This window comes from Dermacentor andersoni, chromosome 2 (assembly GCF_023375885.2).
Source record: "Dermacentor andersoni chromosome 2, qqDerAnde1_hic_scaffold, whole genome shotgun sequence".
In the NCBI taxonomy this organism is placed as follows: domain Eukaryota; kingdom Metazoa; phylum Arthropoda; class Arachnida; order Ixodida; family Ixodidae; genus Dermacentor; species Dermacentor andersoni.
In genome coordinates, this window is record NC_092815.1 from 109,747,124 (window position 1) to 109,772,796 (window position 25,673).

The following is a 25,673-nucleotide window of genomic DNA, read 5'->3' on the forward strand; positions in this document are numbered from 1 at the left end:
GCTTAAATTTACTCTCTATCAATTTCTTGGTTCTTCTAGTTGCTATAACAGTCAACTTAATCAGCAGACAGTGCTTTATAGATGGCGCGGGTGTGCCCAACACAATACACACCGAGAGAGACTCTTCGAGTGACGCGGTTATGTGTTCGGGTCGCGCGAAACACAATCATTCGCGTTTTGAACATGTTTGTGAGCTTTGCGTTCAGCCCAGGATTTCCACCTGACGTGTGTGCATCTTTGAGCTTTCGCCGATCAAAGCCTGATCCCGGAAATTTCGCAGTAGAACCGTGGTTTGCTTCCTGCGGTGGACGCGCCGGTCGACATCAGAATGTCCGGCAATTCCGACGACAAGTCGCAAAAAACAACAGGCGGCACATCAAACCCCGGTAATTATAATACGGATATCACGGTGCACATGTTTTGAGCGCTACTTACGAGTGTGACCTACCAGCGTGCTTGCAATCGCTACTTTAGAGCGCGCTGTCGGCTGCTCGATCGGCACATTCCTTTAGAGAAACGCACCTTGCGCCGAGGTACTTTTAACGTTATTTCTAGACGGTAGATCATGCCACGGTGGCTCTAGCGAAAGTGCTTTGATAAACATTTGCGATCGTGGCACACTTCGTCTCTTTGTCTGTGGTGAAACCAACACATGCTTACAAGTCTAGGCGAACAGCTATGCGTCGCGCGAGTTCTGGCACACATCGTAAGGTCAACGCTTATTTGCAGGGGAAGCCGATGACCCGGTTCCAAGCACGCCGGAAGGTCCGGCAACGCCTGATTCCTACCTCAGGAGCCCTGGCCTGGACAGCGCGCCGCTTGTGATCTGCGAACAAGATGCTTCGACTGCTTCAGACTGCGTTTCGGAAGTTCCTCCGGATGCCGAGTATGTTTGCATACCATCCTCTAACGGCGAATACCGCCTGCAAGAGATTCACCCTGGGATTCCTGGTCAGCAGCAGGAAGGAGACGGTAGTTTCGCAGCTTCTGTGGATACCGCACCTGTTGACTCAGCGGCAGTGGAAGCCAGCACAGCCGACGCCATCGGCGAAGCGACGACATCGGTGGGCCAGCGGCGTAAGCGTCCAAGAGATGAGCGTAAAGGCAAGAAGAAAGTCAAAAGGCCGAGGGGGGCTCAGGCGCAAGAGCCCTACGAGACGGAACTGGACCGCTTCTTGGAAGACACCGCCGAAAAGAACAATCTCACCGTGACGAATGTCAAGAACATCATACGGGTGTGGCACTTTTCATGTCCTTTTGTAGGGAAAAGAAAGCAGAATTGTTGGTGAACTCGTTCAGAACTGAAGATGAGCCATCATTGCATGGTTTTCTAAGCATATGTAACATTGACAGCTGTGCTTGTTGTGTCGCAGTAGTAGCCTGTATTGTGACAGCACAGAACAGTGATGGACAGGGAATAATATGGGTCTATTTGTGACATGTGGTGGCCCGAACCAGTTGTAATCCAAGGTGATTCTCGATTGCTCTGATATCAGTTGCAAATACATAGTCACAATGCAAAGGGCAGGTTCAAATTTGGTCCGTGTACCTTTGTAAAATTTAAAAAGGTAAATTTCATTTCTCTCAACCTTCTTAAAGAGCACCTCACTAACTGTTATTATGATGACGTTAACAAAGGTTCTTTGCTTGCTTCAAGGTACTGCAAAAGGTACTCCTGTTTGCTTTTTCTCCTAAAAGCAGCCACTCAAGTCAATGTGTCTTCTTTCAGAGGGTGGTGTCAAACAACCGCGTCTTAGCCATGCTGCAGAACACAATGCTTTCCCATGTGGCAGCCGAAGAATCGGGAGCAGACCTCAGTTCGTTGCCCTATGAGCCAAAGTTCACGAGGGCCAAGGCGAGGGAGATCATGGAGAAGCAGCCGCATGTAAGTAGGTGCTGTAATGCACACACTGCTGTGGCTAAAATAAGGGATCTATATTATTGGCATTTTGCGCGTATTATTGACACTTTGTGATGCTTCACAACTTTTGCATGTCGGTTTTCAGTTTCAGAGCTAGTGTCATAACTATCCTTGCCTTCTATTGTGGTCTATCGTCACCACTGACACCTGTAATGTCAAAGAGAACTGAGTTGATTAAGCACACTGGGCCTTAAGCAATGTTGCTGGTTCTGAACAAATGGAAATTATTCACACAAAATACCACTACTCATGTGGAAACAAACCCGTATGGAACTTACTTTCTAGCGTTGAAAAACACCAGTAGATAAAGAAAATAACAATAATAAAAAAATTTAATGTGCACATATGTACATATATGCAAGCAGTATAGGTTATTATAATTATGATGTTACTTGAGCAGGAACATCTTAAAAAGGGCATTCTAGCAATGAAGTATAAAGTGTACACAGCAAGTCTTCAGTAATCCTTACAATACTTAACAGAGAACAAGGCAACCATTTGTGAAAGCAAAAGGGCATTCTTCTTTTTGGGGGGCTTCTGAAACTTCTGGTTGTAATGTTGTTGTGAAGTATTCTCAAGGTCTGCCTACTGCAGTCAATCCTGCTTCATAAGCCCCTTCACATTCCATAAAGCATTAAAGTTAAAGGAAGCTATTTATTATTGGACTTAAACTTAGGTATGAGTTGACAAGGCGTGTGTGTAATCAGTGCTGTATTATGGAAATTAACACAAAACCTGTCGTCCAAAAACTGCTTATTAAGGTCTGCTGTCGTAGTGCCAACCCAGTGATTGTTCAGGTTCATCAGGCTATGCACATGTTGCCCTCTGTAATCTAGCATAGCAATGTTGTAGTAGTGTGGTATGCTAGTGTTGCTACCTGAATTTCAAACATCATCATAAAAGTTTGATCCATACGTACCTGCTTAGCTTTTGTCTTCACTAAACTTGCGACTCCAGTAAAAGTGGAGAATAAAGACATCACACATGCCAGCAATCATAAAGAACCAACAGTGCCTTCAAAAATTGAAATGAGAAACAAATCAGATGGCCCAAGGCTGTTTGAATACTAGGGAAAAATAAGTTGAATGTGAAGGTTGAGGAGTGAGCGACATGGACCTTCTAGAGAAATTTGGCACTAAGAATCTGGTGCACCACATAGGGCAATTTGAAATTTCAGACAGTTGTGAAGGCTTTTGCTAGCACACTCTTATGTATGCAATATTCTATTCATCCATTTCTCCTAACTGAACTGGCATGGTGACCAGGTCATTATGGTATCCTAATCACCTGGTCCTGGCAATCAGGCGACCACGCTTATTGCAAGATTTGTTTGGCTAGAAATGTTGACAGATGACAAACTATTTGTTCTAAATGCAGGTTTCGCATAATTAGTGCCCAACTATTCCTTATGCACGCCGAAACTTGCACATACGCAGCTCCTGTGGCAAGTCTCACCGATGAAGCTCTCCACACCTAGTGGCTCACAGCAGCTGCTTCAGCAGGAGTTCCCTGATGAGAGCAGCTCTGATGAAGAGTACCACCCTGCATCTGAAGAGGTATGTATGTGCCTGGTAACTTGTGGCTGCAGATTGAAATAACATTGTTGACATTGAGACTTCATTTTGGACAGAGAGAAAGTTTAATGATAACTGGAAAGGTTAGCCTAGCTGGCTTTTCATTTGTGGGGAGTGTGCTCGAGCATTACAGCTAAGCAAACACACTATTGTTTCAGATGATAAGAGCTAAGCACAGCGGTGGGCCCAAATGCGCCATTTTGCTATAATTCTACTTGCCTGTGCCTGTACTTGAGTGGGTACCACTCAAGTACTATTTGTGCCAACTGCGCCAAAGTGCACTATCTTCTCCTGCTTGCACTGTTTAACGTTTTCAGAAGGAGAATATATGAGTACGAGTTGAAATGTAAATGTTCAGATAATTCAATTCACAAATCCATTGTCTATGTTATTCAATTTTAAAAAATGTTTGGTGGAACACTTGGTTGATGTCGGTGCCTTGCACGCACCTTTTCCATGACACCTGTTCTGCATCGGTACACGGTTCATCCTGGTTGACAATACCAATTGAAACAGTTCCCATACGTGACGACGAGGATTGGCCACCCGAATAAGCCATATAGCGCAGTTACATGGCTTATAAGTGCCGTAGTGCAGTTACGGTGCTTCAATTGCTGTCAGTATTGGAAACAATTGCCGATGAGCCACTCGTATGAGCACATTATCAGCAAGCTTTCTGCGATGGCTTGCGACTGGCTTGTATTACATTGGCCAACAATGATTTTCATCACGGGCCCACTGCCTAGGCCATTAGGCGTGAGTGACACTGTTTTGTTGGGTCGGTCGGGTGTCAGCGACTAAAGTTACGATTTAGCACCGAATAGACCATTCTATTCGCACCGAATCTATTCGCAGAGGCCGCACAACTCTCAGAAAGCCGACAAATCAGTTCTCAGTGAAAGTGAGTGTATGTTATAGCAGCCATCTTTTTCTCGTTCTGGATGCTGTTTATAGACACACATTGGTCTCTTTTCATAGCTTCAAGCATTGTATTGAATGCACTTCATATTTTATGTATTGAGGTAAAGCATATCAAAGCACATATGTTATTTGGAATGCACATAAGGCATTTGCATCACTTTTTGTTTTATGTCTGGCTCCACAAATTGTTGCCATTTTTGTCTGTTTTATGCCTGGTCGCATAGCTTTGTTCTTGCTAGCCTACAAAATTTTATTAATAAAGAGAAAATGTCTCATTTTCTCGTTATTAATTACTTCTCTCCACCTTGCAGGTTTCTGCGCAACTATTATGTCAAAAAATTTTTATGTAATTGTTTATAAAAGTTTCTTACCCAAATCAAAGTCTCCTTGCAAATACACCATGCATGGCATACTGTTCGTGGGCAAGACACATTTCACTGGCTGCTTCTGACTGTTGGCTTTGTGACTTTGTGAACTGTTGAGCAGCATTTGCCGATTGTGCAGTAATAACAAGCTGCACCAAACTCATTACTGCTGTACAGCTCCAAGTGTTAGAAAAAGGCCAATTTTTCTGCTCCTAAACTGCTCCAAAAGGCTGTTGTGGCTGCTCCTAAACTGCTCTAAAACTGCTTTCTTTCCGGCTCCAAAAAGTGCTCCAAATCCTAAACTGGCTGCACTACTATTGTTCTGTACTAATGTCACAATGCATGTACTTGTGTCGCACTGAAATGCCTGCTTTACTTCCTGTGCTTTTTCTAGTGCCAATGTGAAAATGTCATCTCGCTGCAGTTTCTGCCTTTTGCCGTCTCCCTATGTGATATTTGCATGTTGACGTCAAGAGAAATTAGTTTCCAAATGGATCAGGAGCTTCAAAAAACTTTAGATAGACATAATTTGATAGATGGATCAAAAAAAACTTTAGATAGACATGTCTATCTAAAGACAAACTTTAGGTAGACAAAAATTTTAGATAGACATAATCCAAACACAGCTAGAAGTAGGATTTTGAAAGCACACTTGTCTCATGTGCTTTCAACTCATGTGTCTGTGCTGTGCACACAGGTCTCATGAGCTGAGTTCAACTGATTAAGTGGCTAGAAAAATATTATTTGATTGAAGAAGGAATCATTCAATCAGTTTGACGTAATAGTTTTGCGGAAACCCGCAAGGTGGAGAGAAGTAATTAATAAGGGGAAATGAGATGTCCACCCAAATGTAGCTAAGTGCTACAATAGAAAGCCATACGGGTTCCTCGAAAGAAAAGCCTTGCAGTTCAAAAAAAAATTCGTCCTGGTCCAAGACTCGAACCCGGGACTACTGCCTTTCCGGGGCAGCCTCTCTACCATCTGAGCTAACCAGGTGGCTAGCAGATGGCAGGCTGAAGTCAAATTTGTCAACAACTCGAGGCAAAGACAAGAGTTTGACGCAGTAGTTCTGTGGAAACCCGCAAGGAGGAGAGAAGTAATTAATAAGGGGAAATGGCTTTCCTTTGTAGTACTTAGCTACGTATGGGTGGACGTCTCATTTCCCCTTATTATTCAATCAGAACGTTCATTGATCTACTGCAGTCATTGAAGTACAACTGAGAAGGTTGCAATGTAACAGAGTTCACGACTAGAACGCAGGTTCATTGTGTTATATTATGAATGAAATGCTCCTCTGCCACACTATGTGCACCAAACTGCAGCACTCAAAAACATGACCAAAGAAGAGACACACAAACACATGCATGGCCAACTGGCAAGGGAATTTTTTTTTAGTAGAAGAACCTTCTTTTTTATTTTCTTTAACATATGTATAACTTCACATGAGGCTTTCTTATCACCAATCACAAGACTGCACAAAAAAGAAGATTTTTTTCTTTTTTCCAAATATACATGCATAAGAGCTGTAGATAGGATCACACTTGCAATGGTCAATTTTGTACGCTTATAGCACTTTTTTGGTTAACTTGTCTAATGCAACAAGTACACGGCTTCCCGTGATCGGTTAAAGGTCATCTAGCCTGCCAAATGCCATGGCTTCAGCCTTAACTCTTCCCCAATTTACTGCTATGTTGAACAGACCGGTGAATCTGCTCCTGTATACAAATAGTCAATGTTTTCTTGTGCTGTGCTGGTACGAGCGCATTTAATAAAACAATTTACTCCTTCGATCTGCAGTTTGGCCATTTTTGCACCTATTTTTTTTCTCCTTTCACCAGAAACTATGTTACGCTGGTGTGTCAGTTGATGCTGCATGACAGGTTGCTTATTGTTTCGTAAGAACAGCTGGTCTTGTTTTGTCTAGAGTGAAGATGACATTACTGAGCCGCCCTCATCAGTGGCAACAAGCGCCCCATTCTCCCCACCCACCTCAGACGCAGCATTGGAGAGCCCAGAAAAGCAGGACCCTAGTGATGCAGGAGCTGTGAGTACATCACCAGAGGATGCAAGCATTATTTTGGGGGGAGCAGAAATTCTCGTTTTGTCTCATGTTAATGGACAGGCAAAGTGGACAGCAGGGTTCTCACGGAGGAGATGGGCAACTTGAGGTCCAAGTCATTAAGGGCGCATCAAAGCACAGTACACATTTAGTTAGGCTAGCAACCTTGCTTGCATTTCCAGAGTAGGAGGCAGGTTACTTTCATACCAACAGTGGGTGCTTTGTGTGCCAGAAGATGCAATAAAGTGAAAGACTGGTCGTTGTGCGACTTTGATTCCTAAAGCGACTCTTTAAAACATCACTAACTGTAGCAAGTCTTATGCTAAATTACCATGAAGTCTGTGGTAACATTAGTGATGTCATTGGCATTGTGGTTTGGGTGCGGGATGAAAGAAGCGATGGTTTGCATGCACATTTTCTATTAAGGCTAAGTAAAAAAAAAAATTGGCCAAAATGATGGTCCAGTTCGTACACAGAGCTGCTGTGATATGCACAGAAAATAAAACTGTTCAAAGTAAAAAACAAAAAAAAAAAAACACCTGCTTCAAGTGTGCTGACAAGTCTACAGCTGTCTTCTATCGTTTAACTTGTGTGCATGTGTGTGCACATGTGTGTGTGTGTATGCAGATATGGCACATTATACCTAAGTTTTGTCTTAAGAAAGGACTTCATCACCATGGTGAAAGAGCTTTTGCTGTGAAGGAGAGCTGACTTGTAGGTTTTAAAGAGGGTCCATAATGCATGGGCTTGAAGAGCCAATTTTGAAGCTGTCAGATTCAGTTTCGGGCTAAATCAAAATCATTAGGTGAGTCACAAACTAGTCAGTAGTCATTCTGTCTTTTTATCCTTTCTGACTGCTATGCGGCAAAGCTGCTTGTTACTCACCTGAATGTTTCCATGTGCAGGAGAGTGGTATTGCCGAACGTACCCGCTCAAAACTTCCACTTCACGACACTCCCCTCGAGTGCATCGAGGCTCAGTTTATTGCTCCAGACATCACCACTGACATGTATGACACTGAGTGTGATGATGAGGAGTGGAAGGAGTTTCTTGTCTCACTTGTAAAGCCTTTTGGTAAGTACACTAATTCTTTTCACTTTGTGAATTACAGGAGGGTAAGGTATTTCCATGATGAAGTTGATGGTAACACATGGCGCAGGCTGTTTATAAATAAGCCTTTAAACGGGCCCTGAACGATTTTTTATTGACGTCGAGAAATACATTTGAAGTTAAAATAGACTATTTCAAAAATACTTTGCCACAGAAGGCAATTCAATGCATCCAGAAGAAGTGGAGTTATTGGCAATCAAAGGTTGCATATGATCCCGTTCGCTGTGCTCCTGTTTCTTCAGTAGCTTGCACTGCGAAGGCTACGATGGAGAGGGGCATGCTTACAACGCTCCTCCTACCAAATGTCACCATGGCGCACAGTTCAAATTTGATTTTGGATGTTCAAGTAGACATCATTACTTCCGATTTGGGCACCCACGATGCACCAAACGTAACCAAATGCGGTTGTCCTCAGCGAGCCACAGTGCTGTCAGCCATTGGACTCGTCGCAGCAAGCCGCGGCGACCACGGTGTCTACGCTAGATAACAGACCGCAGCTACACACAACCAAAGTGCGTGTGCGCAGCATTTTCTTTGTGCATATGACAGGGCTTGAGTGTGTGCTCATGCTCACGTGCTTCCAGTCTGGCTGTGCTACGTGGTGCAGACTTGCTTTGTCCTGCACCAGCATGACCGACACAAACTAGCCGTATCCAACTTGTGCATGTTGAAGCACTATCAACAGTTCAGTATCAAGCGAAGTCTGCCAAGGCGTCTGACCAGGAGTGGCCAGGAGGGAGCATGCGCTGGCAAGCATGCATGTGGTCTGACCTTAAGTTTCACGTGGTCAGAAGCTAGCTGATGTGTTCAAAACTAGTCTAAATTAGCGAGACCCGATGGCTACGACACTTTTAGGCAGGGTGGCCAAAGTTTCGATTTCTGTGTGGGTGACTGCGGCTGAGCATGAGCAGACAATGGTCGGCTTCTTCCTGAAGTATGCAATTCTTATCGGAATTCGAAAGCAGATTTTCGCTTACTTCAGCCTGTTTATTAAGCTGCATCAAGAAATGTACACAGTAACAGTAGGAAGAAGTGCACTGATCCAAACACCCTTCTTTATTGATGTCACCTATTGGCCAATAGCAGCCGCATATGGGAATCTGCTATATTATGAAGTAATGTGTCCAGAAAATAGCGAGGCGCATGCTTCTGTTGAAAAGAGAGTGCTTGAGAAAAATGTGTCTTCGCGCTCAGATTGCAAGCTCCATGCGCCGTGCACAAGTGCAAAATTTGGCTGAGATGTTCACAGCAATGTATGTATATGTGAACTGCGTTTTTCACCAAGCCCGAGGGGTGGTTCAGGACCCCTTTAACATTTGTAACGCAAAGAGCCTCTCTAACCATCCGACCTCTTAGACTTGCTTTGCTTTAGAATGTCAAAGGCTGGGTATAGTTGACTTTTATTGGTTTGACTTGGATTTGACTGATTCTGTACATACAAAAGGTGCTCATGCATTTCAACCACTATTCTTAATTCAAGCATTCACCCACCAGCATCAGTTCAACGGATGTGAAATGTGTTGACTAAAGTACTGTATCTATTGATATATAATTAATTTTATATGCAACACGTCTTTCTACACCGTGCATACAGCCCCAAATTGGTTTCTCTGTTTCGCTCTTTCATCTCCTTATTTGTATATTGAAATTAAAAGCAAGTGTAAGAATTTGGTCTCACTGTAGGACACAAAGGAATTCCCTTTGTATCTATCACACCAATATAGCAAGACTGCACCATAGTGGGCTGCAATGGTACCCATGCCATCTAATGACTGAAGATAAGTAAAAAGTGTTTGGCTTACGAAAATATCCCAAGAAGGTCCCAATGCTTAACTATGTCCCGAGTCAGAAGGAGAGAAAAGCCACAGGGATGCCCCTCGGCGAGTGACGTCAAATAAGGCTCCACTGTATACTAGGACTTATTGAGCTGCCTCCAGTTAGAGGCTAGCAGGATATCTTTTAGGAGGGCATCACATAAAGACTGTTCACATGTTACATTGCTCGTGTATCGCCTCACAGGATTTGGAGGAAAGCATAATTGTGACCACTAAGTGCCACCATGTCTCAGCGACTAAGGCATTCTGATGTGTGAGCTTTCAATTTCAACATGGAAAAAACAAGTTTAAAAATATTGACAAGCATGGTGGCTACATTTTTACGGTAGGTTTACTTATAAATAAATATATTCTATTGCATGTTGTGAAATCCCAGGCACCTGGAAATAATCCGTAGCCCTCACTTTCACAGTGCTGTTAGTGCATGCTAATATTTTCAAGGTAAATGTGCCCTCCTTTATTTTCTTGTTCTCTCTCTCTCTCTCTCTCTGTTGTGCAGCTGTGCATTTAAAAGTATTAGCAGTAGTAATTCTTGTGTGCACTTGCTCATTGCAGAACAAGAAGACACCCACGAAGATGATGTAGAAGATCCTGAATACACCATTCAGGATGAGGAAGAAGAGAATGAAGTCGACTCTTGGGATGTTCGCAATGACCAGGCTGTCAAGATACCTCGTGAGCCCCCTCCTTTTTTTTTAATATCTGTCTCTCTTTCGGTTATCTTCCCTCTGTGGATGTTGCGAGGCATTGTAATGATAAGCACTTCTTGCAGCTAGACATTTAGCAGGTTTTTCTCGTCTAGAATCATTTGCTGCGTCGCTTTCTCTGCTTGCTAGCACAATGTGGCAGTCTGACTGTACACTCAGTGGAAGGATACATGGTTAAATTCTGCTTTCATGCTGCCTTTTTTTATGGTTAGTTTTTCTGCATTATCAAGAACAGCAATAGGTGTGACTTATTTCCAAGGATGGTCAAAGACTGTAATTCATTAATTAACTAATACTATTGTTGCAGACATATTAAAGCAGCATGTTTTCATGTTTACATTAGTGATATACTGCTATGTTATGCATGCTTGTTTTTGTTTGGATACTTTCTTGAATAAAATAGTTCATCTGTGCAATACCCTATCCTGGAGGCCATGTGTAATCGGCTTTCTTATTCAGTTGTTCATGTGCAGTGTGATATTTTCCCATCCCCATAGTGCTTCAACTTTCATATTTGTGTAAGTGTTTGATTGTATGTGGCATAAAATTTTTGTGCTCTGTATTATTTTTTAATCACTTTCGTTATTACAATTTGCATGAATTTTAATTGTCTCTATTCTTTGTAATTGTTATTTTTCCAACTTCTTGAAACTTCTAACCGTAAATAAATAAAGTAGTTGATGTTGAGAAGTGAACTAACTGTCCTGTTCAAGTTTGGTTCAAGAAAAATATTGCGGGCTTTAGTTTCCATACAATGATTAACAGTGATTTTTTCTTCGTAGCTTTTAATTTGTGTGCATAGATAGCTTTGCATGTGCATATGTCTTACCTTGGACTCAATATAGAGTGTTATGAGCCGATTGTTGGTGTGCTTAGAGGTAGCGCCTTTCAAGCATCCTCTATGGCTTCCCTTTTATCTTCAGAGAAAGAAGTGAGCGACCTAATGACTGAGCTCATGCAAGCAGCCACACGGGAGCTCTTGGACAATGAAGAGGAGGAAGACGCGCTGTTAGTTCCAGTAAAGTAAGCACAAGTCCCTTTACCATCCTTGTGCCTACTTGTACAGATGGAGATGAATGGCTGGATGCAAGTTTATTTTTGGTTGCTCAGATTTTGTGCTAAACCACTGCTTCACAACATTTCATGATGTGTCCTGAAAAATATATCCGGCTACCTCCACATAGCTTGAATTACGTGTGAAATAGTTGGCAGTTTGCAACATGACACCGAGGAGAACACTATTAGCTGTGTGTGTATCATGTTCTGCGTTCTATCTCCTTTGCTGTGTTCCATCATGGTGCTGTTTTTAAGAGAAAGCTTTAGCTCGAGGCTAACTTCCCTATTCCCTATTTCCCTATTCAGATACGTCTAAAACGCAGAAATACTTTATGGGACAACTGCTGGACCTGTTTTAATCAAATTTGTTGCATTTGAGAAAGTAAGTTAAATTCTAGCAACTGTAGTAAAGCAAATCTTTTTGGTTAGGGCCAGACATGTTTTACAAATATATTCCCGTAAGTTGGTAAGTTTAAATAAGAATAGAAGCACTATGTTTACAAATCTGTAACTCTGCACCCAATGCAGATGTCACAGTTCTATAAACAGCACAAGTTAGAGCATCTAAAGCAGACAAATTTGATTTATGAATTTACAGCTTACGTGAATTTATTGTAATGTTTATTGAGGGTTTTGCCAAGTCATACTCACAAATTAGTGATATTATTCAGAGGGCTCTATAACACAATTTTGTCCACTTTAGATGTATTACTAGGTGCAGTTACAGAATTGTGATATCGTTTTTCATTGCTTAGTTAGACTTGCAAACTTAAAGGGACTGACAACTGTCCAGAACGTGTTATGAGATGTTGATGGAAATGAAATGACAGTGATTTGTAGTGATAGAAACCAGCCCTATGCGACCTAAGTAGAAATTATAATTCTAAATTGGCAAAGAAAGTCTCAAAAACCACTAAGTGACACGGCTTGGCAGTGAAATCTCAGTACGCCAGATGTAGTGTATGAGATTACTGTATGTGAGTCAGCTGTTGTTATAAACAGCAATACTTATTGCTTAAAATTGCAGTTCGTATATTATTAGATGCTTGTGCTTTATTCTGTGCGTACTACGAAGTAAGGAAAGTCTATGCTAATAAGTGGCACACGCGTCTCACAGTACATCGTGGCGTACATGCTGTTGCACGTGCCCGAGTTTGCGAGTCAGTATCCAGAGTTGTGTGGTCTCCCTGTGAGACACAATATGCCACCGATTAGTTGCACTGTTAAGGGTACCAGCCCTACAATATCAGCACACGTGTGTCTATGGCAATATGCTGAGCTGTGTACCACGTTTCGAGAACATGGCTTGGCAGAAAAAAACTCTTGGCTCGTTAATGACCAAGCAGCTGGACAGGCAACCATAAAAATACATAGCTATTATTCTAGAAATAATAACACTTCAAAAAACATGTATTGCAGGAACATCGGCTTGATAAGTAAAATAATACTTTCCCTCAGCTACGGCCGCACTTGTCTTCTGCCTCCCGCCAATGCCAGCGTATTATAGCAGTCAAGCTCAGCTGTCACTGTTTTCAGCATGCTTCCAGCGAATGATCACATCCTCACTGCAGATGAAAGATTCTGATAAAGAAATGTTCCACAGCATCTCCCACATTACCACTTCATGATTAGACAGTTTGACCGGTAAGCATTCCAGTGTATTAAAATAATAATAATAATAATAATAATAAAGAGAACAAGAAGAAAAAGAAGAAGGTGCCATGAAAATTAGTTGTCAGTACCTTTAATGGTGTTGTTACGTTGAAATCTTCAGTTATTTTTATTTTTAAAAATCGACAGCTTAAATAAAAAATTTGGTCCCTACAGTCGCTATCTTTCAACTTTTTCTTTTAAGTACAACAAGCATTATCAAATTTCATGCAGTGACTGCTGATAAAATTTATTTCTCCATTCCTGTGTGTTTAGATGGCAGCCCCTGACTAAAGCCTTCTCCTCAAAAAAGTGCTCTTAGCACCAGGATGATGTGTTGACATGATCACTCCTAGTCTTGCTTATTGCGGCATGTTCCAGCGAGGGAGTTGTAGTTCATGCTTGGGCGTAAAGTATCGAAGATGGGACAATAGAATTGTCTTGCCCTCCGATGTTAGATTGTGCATTTTTTTGCTCTGTGACCAGTAGCAGAGGCAAGAACTTGATTTCCTAGCTGCGTGTTGCAATCATCAGTCAGACCAAGGAGTGGTCCTCCTGGAATGCGGTGTACCATAGACATTCAACCATTCAATCTCAGATAATTCAGTGTTACAGCACAATTAAGATAATGCTCAAAAACTTTTATTGCCCACTGCATGTTCTTCAACTCATTTCAGCTCACTTCATCTGTATTTACTAATTCAGGCCATCACCAGCCAAAGGAGGTGCCACTGCCAACACAGCCAGCCTTGCGGAGCAGACGGAGGCAGACATATTTCAGGAGGCAACTGAGAGTGTGCAACACGAAATCCTTGCTCAACCCACACCACGCCAGATACAGCAGCTCGAAGAACAGATGAGGATGGTAAGGAAGCCTACATGCATGCTGTATCCATTCCTCTCTTTCTGTTCTTTATTTTATACGAGAGTGTCAATGGCAGCCTGGAAATGTAAGAATTCTGGTTGTTTTCCCTGCTATGCAAATCTTCTGTGAGCGTAGCAGAACTGTGAGTGGCATTTGTGTTGCCGAGTTTTCTTCTTCACGGTTCAAGTTATTGTGCATCTGTTGTACTGTACTTTCGACAATACCTGCGTGGCCATTTGTTTGACCACTTTGACGTTCTTTACATTGCAGCACGTCCAGCTTTTGGCGCAGATGTGCCTGCTGTGCAGCAACAGTGAACACCTCGCAAAAAATTTCGATATGGCCAGTAAGCTTTTGGTAAGTGTGGTAGTGTTACATGGTGCAAAAGCAAAACACATTCTATTCGTCTTGTTTGAGCACAGGTCTCTAAAAGATGTTTTTTTTATTGTTCACTGATATTACGTTTTGCAAAAGTAAGTCATACGATTAGCAGTGAACAGGCACAGTGACAGAAGAGGGCATGCTTCACACTCTTCTGCACATAACTCCATACTTCTTCTATGCCTCCCTGCATGAATTGCTTACCATTCAAGCAGGCACTTAGCCGAGGTAAGATTGAAAAAAAATGAAACCTTGATCATTTATAATGAGCATTCATAAACAGCTAAGTAAAATTGTTGGCTTGATGTTTGGTAGGCTGAAAATGTTTGCCCTTGGTTCTGCGTCAGGCAGATTTTGGCGATAGTGTTGTGTGTCATTCAAGTTCTTCAAGTGATTTCACAGGACTATGTCCTGCAACATTGCACGAAGTGACAAACCATATGCTTAGCTTATCTACATTGATACCAGCCCCAAATAAGTGCCTGTTTAGGGTGTTATTTCCTTTGTGTCATTTGCCTGCTTTTGTCACTTCTTGTATATTTTTAATTTTCAATTATGTAGCCCTTTCTTTAGGTTTGTGATAGGTAATATCAGAAACAGCCTGCCTTCTGTTCTGTGAATGTGTATGTAGTAAAAGTGATTTATTATCGCTTTTGATGTTTCATCATTGTAAATGTTATAACTAGCATGGATCCCACCTGACCTTGAGCTAGGGATCCTGGTGCATTGCACATAATGTTCTGTATATTATACATCTTATTTGAATGAGGTACTTTTTTTTAGCAGAGTTTTGCCCTTACTTATTTTATGCCCGACGTTCCCCAATGATAGTTTTTGTAAAGAAAGTAATTTGGCTATTGTATGTTATGCACTACGATGATCACATCTCCATATGCACTTCATTTTTGCATCATAAACATTTACAAGGATAGATAGTGCTGGAGCAGCTGATTGTTGTTGGTGATGTAGCATTGTATGTAGTATAATTATAAGTGGATCAGGACTCTGCATAGAAGCAATCCAGTGCTGTCAGCATTGTCACACCTTTGGCATTGATTGACCTGCATTATGTGAATGGCAGAATTTTGACGTGTTTGGTAGGACCTCTATGTCCTAACAAGGCATTTGCCATGTGCACTGTCAGGCTTTTAGACAAAGTGCTATGTTCCATCTTGCAGAAACCGCATGTGGCCTTATGCATGCAAAAGAATCTTGTGGATCACATGAGTGATGATTAGGTTGCGCTGCTACTACTCAGTACTGCATTATTGAGGACATGCTTAACGTGCCTATTTCATACATCCAAGAGTGCTCTTCTGCTTAGTGGTTTTTCATTCCCTGTGTTTGGGGGGTGAAATGCTATAGAAGGTGAGTTTACTGAGTTATTGTGACCTTTCATAATAGCCAAGTCGCTTCTCACACCAAACCTAGGTAGCAAAGAGTCATTGCATGGGCAGGTTGTATGTGTAAGAGCAATATGGATGCACCTTATCACAATATCACATGTATACGTGATATTGTCAACGTTGCGTGGCAGAAACAAAAGAAAAAGGAGGTTCAGTAACTGGGTGCAGAGTAAGCGGTAGTTCAACCAAGTGCCGTGTTTATAGGAGGGTGTGTAGAAGATGTTGTCCAGAGTGACGACCCAGCAGCTCCACCTGAACTGTTATCGATTAAATAGGTTTGTTTACAGGATGACTGAGGTAGTGTAGGGACAAGGTTGCAGGTCACCAAACACCACTTTCCCAGTCCTTCAACCTCCTCTTCTTCGACTCCATCATGCAGCATCACAATGTGAATGGTCTTCAGAGGTAAAGCTGACATTCATCTGACTGTTGCATGAAGCTACAAAGAGAAACTCTTGCAAGTTACTAAAAAAACAAATAAACTCATTGGGTTTAATGCCTCAAAGTGACACAACACAGGCTCTGTGCGATGCCATAGTGGAGAGTCTCCGTATTCATTTTGACGTACAAATGTCGTGCCCCTAATTTTAAATACACAAGCGTTTTTTACATTCCACCCCCATGCGAATTCAGCCATTATGGTGAGGAAACGAGCACGCACTTAGCAGCAGACTGCTATAGTCACTGTGCCACAATGGCAGATCATGCAAGTTTCAAGATGCCTTCTTTTCGAGAAACCTGTATGGACTTTCTTTGTAGGTTTATGCTGCACTCGTGGGGTGTCAGCTTTTTATTTCGTGGATCTACCTCTACCTTGTGCACTTTCATTGCACTCGTTTGGGTAATGGGAGGTCTTGAAGCAGTATGCTCTTCTGCTGACAGCCAGCACAGGGGTACGGTTTAGTCAACAATAACCTGACCCAGGAGCTCTTACTGCCGAGAAAGATGCCACGAGCTGGGCTCATTTCAAGCAATGCACTTGCAGCGAGAGCTGGGACACTTTGCGACGCGGCAGTTGCAGCCGCCCGGGAGGCAGTCATTGTTTATGACTTGCAACCTCCCGCAAGCCATCCGGATGGTGGACAACATTTCCCAACGCCCCACGGGAACACCTGTCAAGATGACTACCCGCACACTTCGTAGAAGCAAATTGAAGGGCCAAGGTCAGTCATCGAGATTTGCATGCACTATTTTTGCTGGTTTGGTGGTACCTTTGCCCGTGTGTGTATCCTTAGCAGTTTCACTTTGTGAAAGCTAAATTCATCACTATATACAGTGGGCTTCTGTTAATTCGACCCTGGCAATACCAACAAGATTGATCAAATTATCTGGCAGGTCAAACTAAGCAAGATGCAGAATATATACGCCAAAACACACTGCTGATTCATTTGGCAGTCATTTTCCCGATTCTAACACGGCCACAAATGAAATGTGCGCCAACTTTCTATGCATTCAAAGTAAAAAACTAATGTAGAAATGACCATAAAGCTTAACAAAGTATGAATCTGATGTGCGCCTGATTTTTTTGTGAAAAAAGAAATATGGGCAAGGGCCTAATATGGGTGTTGCACAATGGCGGCTGATTTCCTAACAGCTTTGCTACATGGTTTTTAAAGTCAACTTTGCTGGAATACGTATGTGTTATTCGATAGAGCACATGAATGCCGGAAAAGCAATTTAGATTTTTTATCCGATTGCGCACTGCGTAGGCAATTGTCATGCACACTTTCTTAAAAAAATAAAAAGGTGTGTGTAATTAGTCATTATGAGCTATGGTTACTACTTGAAATTTTTCCTAAGGCAGGCCACAAATATGCGTTTTTTACGGTAGATTATGTGTTTTGAGTGCATTGACTGTGCCCTAAGCTCTGTCGAGACACACGCTGCTGCTAGAGGAGTCACTATTAGGGTCAAGTTCGAATTATCTGGTGAAGACCAATTTTCTACTGGTCTGCTCTTGCTACTATGTTGCATTAATTTCACCAAGAATAATTTTTGCAATCTGCCATATGGGAATTTCAAAATTTTTGTTGGTATTCCTGTAATATTTAAAACAAGACCTAAGAAGTGTGATTAGCTTGAACAGAATTTACTATCTTTTTCTTTCTCTATGCATAGTGCCAAGCCACATACGAGACATACTACTTGAGAGCCCTGTGTTCATCTATCCGGACCTGCTGCCTACAAGCCGAATGTACAGTCAACTGCATGACCCATTCAAGAAGGTCATCTTTTTCCCATCCGAGGACCAGTTGCGTAATTTTCTCTCATTTGGTTTTATGCACAGTAACCTTCATTTCAGTAAAGCACTGAGATTACATATAGTCAGTCTTAGTCTTTCACTGAGCAGTGGTTAGTTGTCCTGAGAGACAAAGATGGCAAAGCACATCTGAATGCACAGCTTCTCATAAATGGTGCTTGAAGGCAATGGTTTAATTGTAGGGTTGTACGAGTATAGTGAAATTTCAGCTTGAATAGTATGCAGATCAAATAGTGCGTGTTAGTGGTGCGCAGCACCAAAATGAATTTCAATATTGAATTGTCTTTGCAAAGGAACGTGCTTATTACATTATTTCACGCTGAGGGCCAAATAATCACAGAGGGGCTGAAGTGGTCGAAGCAAGTACATCAGGGAAACCAGCAAGGGTGAAGGAATTTAGTGCCTACAATAAAATTGACAGACTGCTGGGTGCATGCTGGGTACACACAGAGGCATTTTGAACTTGTGCTCAGCAACTTGTGCAATTGAAGCCATTTACGATTTCTACTACAAATTGTCAAAGACCAGCTTTATTTCAGGGTCGGAATGGACCAGTCACAAGGTTTTAAAATGTACACTTAGTCACTGCCATGCATGCTGCAATGGCCATTGTTTATGCCATGCATGTAGTAGATAGTTTTTGTCAGGACACCATTTCACACAATGTCAATAGATAGCATGTGACACAGCATACTAGGAACTCCACATCCACTTTCTGTAGGCAGCAGCTGCGCTGACAGAGTGGTGTAACTTGCGAGATTTCACGCGCATTGTGCATACGAAGTGAAAGTGATTGCAGGGGTAATTTCCATTGTCAATTTTAATTGCATTGTCCTTTCCTTTTTTTTCTGCTGCAGCCTGCTTGCCCTGGGACTGGAGCAGTTTGTGCCTCCTCGATGCTGCTCCTTTTCGAGCGCCTACCTGCGCTTTATCCGAACGTTCCTCCTTCCCGTGAAAACTGAAATCCAGATCAAGGTCCATGTGAAGAATATCATTTACAAGAAGATAGGTGAAGAGAATCCTGTCAAGGTGTGCTGACACTTTGTGCTTTCCTGCTTCATCGTAGCCTTACATATGCGTGAGGCAAAATATGCCTACTCTGGGCCACGACTTTGTAGCGAGGCCTTTTTCATTGCTATTGCTTTTTTGTACTTCGTCATACAAAATCGTCGTCTCGGTCTGTGCAAAGCAGTACAGTGCTTGGCCCTGGCACTTATATGCATTAGCTTTTCCATGCAAATGTCATTTGTGCCAAGCATGACAACACTTCAGGCCACATTAGTTTAATAACATTTGTAAAGCGGTCTTTTATTAATTTCTCTATTTGGGGTCAGAAACGGCAAGTTTACTTTTTTTTTTTTTACGATCTCACTGCCATGTTGTAGCATCCTTTGCTCTTGTTTCATTTTTGTCTCTCTGTGCCATGTCGTCTCTTCTTTTTTTTTTTTCATACTCTCTTTCTTCTCCACACTATATTGCAATAGAACTTTGGTTGGGGCTAGTTGGTACATGGTATTTTGAAGGTGAAAAATTCAGTGCAAAACTCAGGACAACTCACGAAAAAGAGATGAGATAAGCACTGGCGCTGCAGTTGTTGTCTCGTCTCTTCTCCAGTGCTTGTCTCATCTCTTCTTTGTGAGTTGTCCTGGGCTTTGCGCTGAATTTTTCACCTTCAAAATACCGCACTATACTGGCCTGATGGAACAATAACTTCTTTCATCTTTTTTGTTTCTTCCCAACATAAATGTAGTACTGGCACATACACAAGGTTGCCCCACCACTTGAGTGGGAACCACACCCGATAGAGCTGCGAAGCCTTGTGCCCCCAAGCAAGCGGCCATTGGAGCAACTGCCCATGTGGATGGTTGGTTTGCTTTTTTTTCTTTTTTTCATGTTCCTAAACTGTATAGAATGGCATCTTTGATCTTTGCAGTAGTTTGTGGAAGCATTTGAGCGCGGTCATCTTGGTCTGTTAATGCCTCCATTTTGTATCTGTAACAACCAATTGTTTGGTACTACGGTTGACTCATGTGCATGAAAATGGTTGTATGGACATGTTTGTCATTTCGTGACCACGTTAATTTGACAGTGCTGCACCTAAAACTCGGGAATTATTCGTGTAACACCTCAAGATGCCAGCACCCATAAATAAAAAATAACATTGTCGCATTGTGGGAATAACACTTAAAACAAAGGAGTAAAATGTGAAATGAGCGAGTTAAGTTTCTTTTCCAGTAGGTTGCAAAATGTGGTTGGTCAAAGTGAGAACTGAATGCATTATGTAATTTGCTAGAGACAGTTGACGGACACAAAAGACACTTGTACAGCTAGGCACTGAAGTTGACAACAAAGGAGCCTATCGTGTCTATTTTATGCCGTGTTCCCTTTTTAAATGCTGCAAACATGTCACACAATTCAAGATAAGGGATCAGATATGAGCCAAAAATATCCTAAGTGAGATAAAAAATATGAAGTTCTCTGATTCTTTTGTAGTTCTCTGCCAGATGTCTCTTGTGATAGGCTACTGGCGACAACTGTTTCTGTCACAGGTTGACTGTTACCAAATTCAGGGGGAGAGGTCACACTGTTGCGAAGGGTGTGGAATGCGAAAACGCTTGTGTACCTAGTAGTAGATGTACCAGTTGATAAACGTTAACCCGAAGCCCTCCAGTACAGTGTCTCTCAGAACCACAATGTAAGAATAAGTTAGGCTAGTGAATGATGTGGTGAAGTTGCTTTGTGGGGAGAGTTCTGGTTAAGCAGCAAGCCACATAGTGAGTGCAACTAAAGGCTCCCCTTGAAACAGACCGCACAGTCGACCGCCTTTGCACGCTGCATTTTGACCCCACTGTTGTACAGTGCCATTTTTTCGTGGCCATTGATTTCACATGCTTTGTGAACAGCCTTACCAGCACAGGTGATTAGGCACAGCTGAATCGTGGACGAGTGTTTCGTGTCATTCTGTAACAGTGGCTACAAGTCCTGCATAGACAAGCACTCGATTTTCACATCAATAGACATCAAGGCAAGACTCGAGGCATGGAGATGAGCAATTCCACGCAGACCATCTGCTTCAGAGAACACATCATGTTTGTGAAAGGCACTTTGCTCTGCATTTCATCTTAAAAACATGGTTTGGAGAAATTTTTGATTGTGTTTTAATGGCAGTCAAGAGGATAGCCAGGATTGCTGAGGCCACTGTGCCATCAATTTTTGAAGGTGCACCGAAGCATTTGTTCAAGATAAAGAGCCCTCGCAAAATGGTAAGGCGGCAAGCTTGCCATGCAGTGTCTGCCACTTGTACACGTGGGAATAGCAGTGGCAAGGCCGAATCCTACTCGCCCGCAGAAAGAGCAACGGCCAAGCAGAGTGGCGCTGATATAGCCAATAAGAGCTGTGATATCAATGAAGAAATGGGGGCACCCAATCAATCACCGTTTCAAGAAATATTCTCCTCGGCATCAAGTGTGTGCCTTTCGATGGCATCATGGGCAGTGCATTGAATTGACACCGAAGAACTCAAGGACATTGGGTTTCGCTATGCTTGTGTCCTTCATAGCAGCAATGATGAACCCTGTGTACTGTTTAACAGGAAATCTGTGTACATAAAGATCAACATGTCTGTTCAAGAGCATAATTTTAGTAAACCTTTTGCTTTTGGCTTGTTGTTCACCGTGGGCTTTGGTTCATTTGCTATTTTGTTATCTGAAGCGGAGGGTGTGATCCAAACAGCTGCTAATTTTGGTGTTTGCTGTGAAGGACCAAGCTTGAAGGAGTACCCCGGTGTGATGCCTGAATGTGCCTATGCTGACTCTCAGAGATTACATATGCCTCAGAAGCCAGTACTGTCGGCAGCTGAAGAACAAGCACGTAATGAAAAGCCAGGACTTGAGGAAAACGTCAAAGCTTTTGTGAATACATTTGACCGGAAGAATGTAATTTAGCGTTTTGTTTGCCTTCCACGAGTATCTCGGGTACTGTGTGTATTTGTACGAACGTTTTCCATTGAAAATTATCATTTTGCTTCTTTACTGTTTGAATTGTATTAATATTGTTGAGCGTAGATAAATGGCCAGGTTATCTTGTAAGGGGCGCATTGGTCACCCACATATTGGCATTGTCATTAAACATAATACGTCTCTCATTTAATAATCTCACTCAGGGACTGAGCACGTTGGGCAGGGAGCATCTTGTAGCTGAAATGGAAAAACATCTGCTGCCCACACGGAAGCAAATATCAGAATTTCGAAGGCTAGCTGGTCCTATAGTAACACAGGGGGAGAGAGAAAAAAGAAAGAAAGAAAAAACTACAGAATTTCGGGTTTTGCTTTTGCACCGTCGTGCAATGATGCTCATTAGAACTTAGCTTGGTCATTGCTGTGGCTGTTGTCAAAAACCCCAGTTTAACAATACAGTAAAAGCTCGTTAATTCGAACCGCAAGGGGAAGCCGCTTCAGTTCGAATTAACGAAAGTTCGGACTAACGAAAGTGAAGGAGAGCAACAGTACACTGCGATTTGGAAGCAGTAGGGCATGTCAGAAATTTGGCGTGTCAGAAAGCGATGGCGTGTGCCGCGGGCACACACCATCTTCAAGTCGAAGCTCTGGGTCCGACTGTGCCACACCACCGATGTCCACCGAAACAAACGTTAGCTGAGGCTTAACACCATCACAATGAATCGCGACGGCCGATACCTCCTAAGCTGAAAACAGAGGTACACAACCGATGAAGACTGCAGAGACAAAGACGATGAACATGTGAAGGTGGCGAAGGCCCTGATTCGTTGGTTCTTGATTGCAAGCGCAGCTGCGACGTACTTGATTCGCTGTGTTTTGGCGCTTGCCGTGCCATCTCCGCACAACATTAGCAGCTGTACAAGATTTGCAAAGCCTCCGAGATTCGCAACGGGCAAGAAGTCTCGGAGGTTACGTAGAACGGAGAGGCGGCAGCCGCCGCTGCCTTCTGGCTGACCCCGCGTCGGTTAGATTTTTTTCCGATTTTGCCTTCTCTCGCCGTTCTCTCCGTTTAGGAGGCAATGCAGCCTTGTGTGTAGGCAGTAGGCGCGTTTCTCTGGCCTTGTGCCAGGCGAGCGTAGTTCGAATTATCCGTGAGGGAACCTCCTCGCGTTCGAATTAACGGACGTTTTTATACATAGACTTCTGTTGGAGCTTGGCCGGACCAAATCGTACAGTTCGAATTATCCATAAATTCGAATTATTGAAGTTCGAATTAACGAGCTTTCACTGTATAGACCAATTAGTAGTGAAGGACTACAGAACAAAAATTTGCATGTTCTTCATGCAAGGCCACCTGTTGACTTTTTTCCCTTTCTTATTGTAGTAAGAACAAAATTGTGTGGGGTATTTAGTCTAGGTGCTTAAATATGATTAAGACTGCTATATGTTACCACTTGTAAGCTATGCAGGCTCTTAGTTGACCGAGCCAAGGTTACAAGCGCCATCTCTTGGCCACTTCTGGAGATACCATGAAGTGGAGGGCAGTGCCGTCCTCTCATCAAAATCATTCTTACACTGTGCTCAGAACTCATCTATTGCTTTAAGATGTCGAACCACAGTTGATCAACCAATCAATCGTAATTGTAACAATATGGGAATACCGCAAAGAAAAGCAGTGCAGGACAACAGGGAATTACATGTGATGAAATTAGTAAATTTGCAGGTGAGGCATGTGGCCGGTTGACTCTGGACTGATGGCCATCGTTATGCTGCTGTATTGATGATGATGACAACGATCCTGCCTGTCTCATTGCAGCAATTGCACCTTTCTTCGCGTCCCACACGGCGGGTGACGCCTTCGCTTGCGGGGTCGCCTGCCCCGCCACCGCCTATTCGGCCCGCTGGTGGCATGCCTTCCCCTGCAGCCGTGGTCTGCTCTTCGAGCAGCCTACTGGCCATTGGAGGCGCTGTTGTGGTATCGCCAGCAACTGCCTCTGCACCAGCAACGGTCACTGTCGTCTCTCCACCGACACCTCGGCACACTGTGGTGTCGCCTCTGAAACAGATCTCGCCAATCCTGAAGAAATACAGCCAGTATGGACGAAAAATCCTCCTCAAGACACCTGTGAAGAAGCGATTGAGCTATGACAAAGAGCCCTCGACGTCAGCCTCTGCTCCTCCGGTAAGACCCGGTCGTTTTCCAGGCTTGCTGACACGTTTGTACGGTAGGTTGGTAGCAAGAAAGGTTGTTCACTTAATTGCTGCATTACTATTGACAATCTTGCAGAAAGCCTGCTGAGCTGTTGATATGGAAGTAGAGTGGACTAGGCCACCTACACACACTGTCTAGGACCAGTTTACAAGCAGCAAAATAATCGGGCAGATTTGTTTGGCATCACACTGGTGTATTAACTGAGCACCACGAATGCAAGACATGAAAACAGGCTTGTTCGTGGGTGCTTGAAAGAGTTCAGGGGCAGCCATGGAAATGCTCCAAAGATGTGTCCTTGGCAATAACTGTCTGTGGAAACAGTGAGCAGGATATTTGACTAGGTGCACTGTTTGCATTTAAACAGTGCTAATGTTTTGTGCTAACATTTTTGGAAACAGGACTTTACACTGTTCACGTCAAAGGGGTTCTTCTCACTATGGATGTGAGGAGCATACACACTAAGAAGGAGTTTTGAACATTGCTCTCATGCTATTGAAATTTTACACAACTTTTTACTTTTATGCATTCTATGTGTGCAGGAAGTGTTCTCACAGTTGCGAGCAGATTTTTTCAGGCTTCTGTCGAACATCAGAAAAAGAATGAATAATCACCGAATAACCATCGGCAGATATGTAACTGGAGTTTTTGACCTCCATTATTTCTAGCTTGTGCAGTGGCACATTTTTAGGCTTATTACACTCTGCAAATGACATACCATAATGCAGTAAAACTTCATCTTGGCAACATCAAGGTTTAATTGTTCTTAAGTTATAGGCTTCATTTAGCATCTGCTTCTCTCTATGTACTGTACAGTTATAAAAAGGAAAGTCTTCAAGAGATTCCTTGAATGACCTGCCAGAGGGACATGGGGCCCGTTGGAACTACATAGTTTTGAGAACCACTGAGTTAATAAACAATGTCTGATAAAATTATGAAATCTTTTCAATATGGCTGTGACTGCCAGCTTATACTTGAATGGCTTATACACCGAGGTGGTTTAGCACCCATGCATGAGTACAAGAAAGTAAAGGTTTTTTTTTTTTTTTTTTTGCTTCTGCTGACAAAATAAAAACAGCTACATTTAAGCAGCTGTGTCTTGATTGATGCTACAGTCATTTCACCAGCGTGCCTTTCTGACAATATCAGCCAGTGTGACTTTTACTCTACATGAGGAAACTCATATTCTACTCATCTCAAGCTTTTAGAACGCATTCAATATCAATTAGTAAAACTCACGGCATTTAGTTCGCTATGCTGCCATTCTCTGCCTATTTATCAGCCTATTCATTTTTTACCCCTTTGGTACGTGTCTCACTATAAACTATCGCTTCTTATGTTTCACTTCATTCATCATGACATGTTCCTTCTTTCTCACATTGTTAACTCAAACAACAT

At 42.6% G+C, this 25,673-nt stretch overlaps 1 protein-coding gene across 3 annotated transcripts in view; it reads left to right on the forward strand.

The window, feature by feature from the left end:
* Positions 1–95: 95 nt before the first annotated feature.
* The window catches only part of mute (gon-4 like protein muscle wasted), a 46,694-nt gene continuing 21,116 nt past the window's right edge, over positions 96–25,673 (forward strand). For all 3 annotated transcript variants that reach the window (XM_050188155.3, XM_055076607.2, XM_050188156.3), the window contains exons 1-15: positions 96–386; positions 730–1,235; positions 1,730–1,885; positions 3,358–3,477; positions 6,706–6,825; positions 7,746–7,914; positions 10,341–10,460; positions 11,416–11,515; positions 13,904–14,063; positions 14,334–14,420; positions 16,836–17,013; positions 17,969–18,101; positions 18,968–19,139; positions 19,861–19,974; positions 23,883–24,248. In XM_050188155.3, coding sequence (XP_050044112.1) covers positions 329–386; positions 730–1,235; positions 1,730–1,885; positions 3,358–3,477; positions 6,706–6,825; positions 7,746–7,914; positions 10,341–10,460; positions 11,416–11,515; positions 13,904–14,063; positions 14,334–14,420; positions 16,836–17,013; positions 17,969–18,101; positions 18,968–19,139; positions 19,861–19,974; positions 23,883–24,248 — 2,559 coding nt within the window. In that variant the 5' untranslated portion in view covers positions 96–328. The remainder of the gene's footprint in view (positions 387–729; positions 1,236–1,729; positions 1,886–3,357; positions 3,478–6,705; positions 6,826–7,745; positions 7,915–10,340; positions 10,461–11,415; positions 11,516–13,903; positions 14,064–14,333; positions 14,421–16,835; positions 17,014–17,968; positions 18,102–18,967; positions 19,140–19,860; positions 19,975–23,882; positions 24,249–25,673) is intronic.